Source organism: Sinohyriopsis cumingii, chromosome 16 (genome assembly GCF_028554795.1).
Source record: "Sinohyriopsis cumingii isolate HCF-2022 chromosome 16, ASM2855479v2, whole genome shotgun sequence".
NCBI classification, from domain to species: Eukaryota; Metazoa; Mollusca; class Bivalvia; order Unionida; family Unionidae; genus Sinohyriopsis; species Sinohyriopsis cumingii.
Genome location: NC_142976.1, coordinates 52108241 through 52113442, shown reverse-complemented (window position 1 = coordinate 52113442; position 5202 = coordinate 52108241). Strand labels below are relative to the sequence as shown.

The 5202-nt window shown below is 35.2% G+C and overlaps 1 protein-coding gene across 2 annotated transcripts; it reads right to left on the bottom strand.

Annotated features, from left to right (window-relative positions):
- Nucleotides 1-293: 293 nt before the first annotated feature.
- On the bottom strand, nucleotides 294-3751 carry LOC149780406 (tereporin-Ca1-like). Of its 2 annotated transcripts, none has more exons than XM_089936372.1 (3): nucleotides 3325-3751; nucleotides 2363-2511; nucleotides 294-1093 (listed from the first exon to the last, which is right to left on the bottom strand). In XM_089936372.1, the coding sequence occupies exons 1-3, from the start codon at nucleotides 3365-3367 to the stop codon at nucleotides 698-700; spliced, it is 588 nt and encodes a 195-aa protein (XP_089792498.1). In that variant the 5' UTR covers nucleotides 3368-3751; the 3' UTR covers nucleotides 294-697. The 2 variants fall into 2 exon arrangements, with proteins under 2 accessions (XP_089792498.1, XP_089792497.1); XM_089936371.1 differs by having other exon boundaries at nucleotides 299-1093; nucleotides 2255-2511; nucleotides 3325-3739.
- Between the last annotated feature and the right edge of the window lie 1451 nt (nucleotides 3752-5202).

Below are 5202 nucleotides of genomic sequence, written 5' to 3'. Positions count from 1 at the left end.
GCAAAGAAACGAAAATAGGAATATTTTAGACATGTAACTGTTCAATATATAAATATGCCAATGATTATTACATCTGACCAAAATAAACACGTTGTTATTGTAAGCATTACGTAAACGCTGACTTGACTGATTGTGATCCTAATAATGTGTTGATTATGAGGAAGAACTATGTCAGGATGTAAAGATGTTGGGCTGAATAATTCTAATTCTATAGAAAGTGAGATATATTACTAATGCATTCTGTCTTATGGACGTATAGTCAGAAACCAAAGCAGATATAGGAAGGTAGATTGGGGGTGTAGAAAGGTATACAACAGTCATGAAGTTTTTCATTTACGCAAATATACGTACATATATTGACCCTGTATAGAATGAATCTGGCAGACCAAAGCGGACTGATCTTTCATAACTAACGCATACAGACGTATAATCTGGCTCAACAGATCGGATCATTCTTCTATGACTAAAGCATATAGAGTTTTACAAGAGAGTGGATCAGTATCAATTATGTATACCGAATTGGAATATTGATAATAGAATGGATCAATCTCATAACTAAATTATACAACATTAGAAACTTTTGGAAGTATAATTGAATTAAGAAAGATTATGATGCTTTGACTTTGAATATCTACATGGCCGTTATATATTCGTTGATTAGCCTTCATTTATGTGGACAACACCGTTCTTTCTGTTTCTACTGAAGACGTTCTTTTATACTGTCAGCCAAATCCGATTGGTTCACGGGACGAACGGTTATCTTAATTTCTGCTTGGTGATCCGTTGACATTGTCCCCGATATTTGAATTACGTCATCTTTATATATCACGGTATTTGATTCCCATAAATACTCTCCCCTGTCGAATCCAAGAGAACTAGAACTATTGCCATAGTACATTTGGTTAAACCACGTGTCTCCTTGAGCATGCACTGTCTCTCCTGGAGAAGTTATACCTACGCCAAGGTAATTACTGTGCCAATTAAAGTCATACGGTACAGACCACATAATGACAATTCGGCGAGCTTTCCCTTCGACCAACCATGACAATGTTCCGTGCGTTCCTGTTGCGGTGTTAGACTGCTTTCGGGCAACCTGTATGGAAGAAAATTATACATAATGCGTTGCTGCGTTGTTGTGTGAACACATAAAAATGTATCTAATTCCAAACGATTTCGCCAGATCTTATATGTACAAATACTCTGATTATACCTTTGTTGGTGTCAGGATCACTTGCACTTTTTAAAAACAGTCAACGATTTTCTTCTGGTTTAAATTTATGTCAATAATATTGGCATTTCAGTGATTTTAATCAAGACTTTAAACTACACCAGTAACGTTATCTTAATCATACCTAAAAAAAGGAAGCAAGCGTAATAAAATGTAACGTTAACGTTGACGACATTAACGTCATCGTCAATCTTGAGTATATATGTATATAGGCTTCTCTCATGCTGCTCCTCGGGATTTTTTTTTTGATTAAATAGGAAGGTGTTTTTTTTTTGTTTTTTGTTTACTGCAACGGTTATATTTGATCTTGGAGCAAACATTATTACACATTAAACTCCTCATGTTCCGCCAGCTTTGGTCTGAACCATTACTTATTTCAGACCAAGTTACTCTCAAACATCATTGGGACTAATAATGCTTTTATTGCACAATTTCACGGAATCAAACAAAACGCCAATCGTAGATAATAGTGACTTGCTTTTAAATTGATGCAGACATTTTGTCAACCAAACATAGAGCATAAACGAAATGAATATGTTTCTTAAATCAGCAGTCTTTCTGTAGATAACATCTGTTCTGGAAATCTAATTTTTATATTCCTGGAGAATTAACGATTGAGATAAATCTACAGGTTTCAGTGCCAAATGGTCCCCTTGAACGTGCATGTAAGAGACGTTCACTTGTAGAGATATGAAAACGACAGTCAACGTTCCATTCCTATTTAAACATAACGTAACTTCGTTCATGACTAGCTAGAATACAACAATTATTTTTTGGTCATTCTGTCTAATCTTACATGAGGACTGTGAAACAACCAGTCTTCTCTGAATTGCCAGCTCTATCCGACAAACGCAGGTAAACCTCCAATATATATATATATATATATATATATATATATATATATATATATATATATATATATATTAGTGTCTATCTTTTATTCAAGCGAACTGTTTTATGTTTTATGTATAAATCTCACATACAGATTTTTCGCTTTATATATCACACGGCAATCTTAATACTAACCATTACTTCTTTTTCCGACGGATTGATATCACGTGGTGGAATAAACAATTCCCCTGAGCCAATCGTCACCACAGGATTTGTAAGAGGAAATTTTGTCCAGTTACTTACTTCAATACCACAGTTTACTCCGTAACCATTGTTCATGAGGCCTTTTAACGTTTTACCGATTAGACTCGTGCCTGCACTGACGGCTATAGCAGCGGCCCACACGAGATCAGCTTCATTTACCACGGCTAATGCGATGTAGAAAGCTGTTACTGAAACAGAAAATATACTGAGGTAGTTGTAACGAGTACAAAAGACTATTTGAGCGTTTATAAATATTCTTTTAATATATTTCACTCATATTTCTACAATTTAATTATATATATATATATATATATATATATATATATATATATATATATATATATATATATATATATATATATATATATATATATACTTAAAAATGTATGCAATTTACTATGTCTTTTGAATTTTCGAAAATCTATGATATTGGTCAAGTCTTGCGTGATGGTATTTATTTGCAATATCACAAACGCGTTTGATAATGAGGGCTACTCATTTGTGGGTTATACCAGCTATTTTCCTATGGCATCATGCAAAGAGTTAACGCATAACATGAAATAATTTTGTAATGAGGAATAATGCTATAGATTAGTATATTTGTTTCCTTAAGTGTTGTTTGGTCCATGCGCTCTGGAGTCATGATTTCGGACTAAGTACAGTTGTCCCAAAATAACTATTCCGTTTAACACAGTTAATGGCATATGCTATGAAATCTAATTCTCATACGTTTCTACATGAGAGTCTGGTGTGGTAATGTGGAGGCTCAAACTATTGGACAAATACACTAGGGAAGCGTTCTGGCCTATTGTGATCGTATATGACAAACTCATAACTTTCAAGTCAGTCAAAATCTTCATTGGTCGTTTAGGATAGTTAGATTAATGTGATAAAAAGCATCCTTCATGGAGGAATGTATCAATTACGTATACGTTACGACGAAAAATCTTTCTTTTGAAACGAATACAAAGAGTTTTCTGATCATAAATAAAGACACTTACCAAACACTACAAAGCGTAGAAAAGAGGACTGCAGCAGATTCATTGTAGATCTTAGTTTCACGATGTTCTTCACCAAGTAAAATGTTGCTTCTATGTGTTAAACAAATTTGTTTGATTTTTCTTTGTTACATTTAAGCAGCCACATGTTCCACTTGAACTGGTTCGATCAGGACACCAATCAGATTAGCTTGAAGGACTGTGATGAACGATCGATGACCTTTAATTACTGCATAATGATCACACGTTTCTGGACTAAGTATTTGATCAAACAGCTAGTTCATATACCATGAGTTCCCTACACAATTATTAGTTCTAAATGTAGGTCAGGCATATGCTAGTTACTTTGTAAACAATGCTTGATATTTTCTTTAGATAAACTTATTAGGGAAAATTTACATATACATGTACAGTTATTTTAAATCTGCGTAATAAATGACCTAGTTGTGGAGTTAGATAAAAATTGCTATAAATTCGCGTTCACGTGTATCTAACGCCTCTATTAAGTATGAGCACATGTATGCATGTTTCTATTTGTAACATAAATTTATACAGGTCAACTAGTATACAGCATGCCAACAGCTAGCAGTTAACTGATCATTTTCTGCCTGGCATGGCGACAAAAGCAAAATATGCGTGAATAGTAAAGTGGGGCACATTAGGGACAATGGGACTTAGCATTAAAAAGACCCTTGGGTCAGATTAGGGACAATGGAAATTTAACATGGAGAAAAATCGTGGGTCACTCTAGGGACAATGGGAATTTAACATAGAGTTTGGGCTTGTCTAGGGACAAGGGAAATTAACATGAGGAATAGAGTTTGGGCTTGTCTGGGGACAAGGGGAATGGAACAGGGGACTATAGTGTGGGTCTGTCTAGGGACAATGGGAATTTAACATGGGGAATAGATCGTAGGACTGTCTAGGGACAATGGGAAATTTAACATTACGGAAACCCCTGGGGGATATAGCCTCAAGGGAATTTAACATATGGAAATTGAACATGGTGGATCTGTATAGCGTCAAGGGGAATTGAACATGGTGGAACTATCTAGGGACAATGATGGTAGAGGGTCAAACACAACAGAGACAGAAAAATACATACAAAATACGTACAAGCGTTGGATTTATATATAAAGCATTACGAAGACCTGAAATCTTGCTGGGGTGTTCAAAAATTTGCATAATTGTAATGATGCTATAAATAGCTATAATCAAGGAAATGCTCAACGACAAAATGGATGTGACTAAAAGTAACGTTAAAATGACGAAATTGTCCCAGAATTTAAAGGAAAATAAACATATCCCCGAAAATTAAGTTACAATGGTTTAGACTAAAATGGATAAAATTAGTAACTACTTACAATATCAACTTCTGTGACGATCGTGGATAAATACCTATGTATCTATAATCAGCTGAAATTCCTATGAAATCCCACTATCTATTTATAGCTCCAACTTGTGGGTTTTTCCTTTGGAAAATCCCACTATCTTTTTATAGCCTCAGCTTGAGTGACGTTCCTGTTTATGAATTCTAGTATATATGTATAGCTACAAAATGTGGAAATCCCCAAGTCGATATTAATAGTCTCAAAATCTCCATCGTCAGTGACGTCACTGTACTGAACACTAGGGGATAAATGGCAACACGAACAAACACACACACACACACACACACACAACATTCGGAGCAGACTCACACACACACACACACACACACAGAGGGAAGAGCAAAAAACAAACCCCAAATATACTATGCACACTCGGGAGGAAGAAAAAAAACAACCAAATATACGATCTACACAACGTACGAGAACAAACACACACACACACACACAAACACACACACAACATACGCGCGCAGACTAACACACACACACA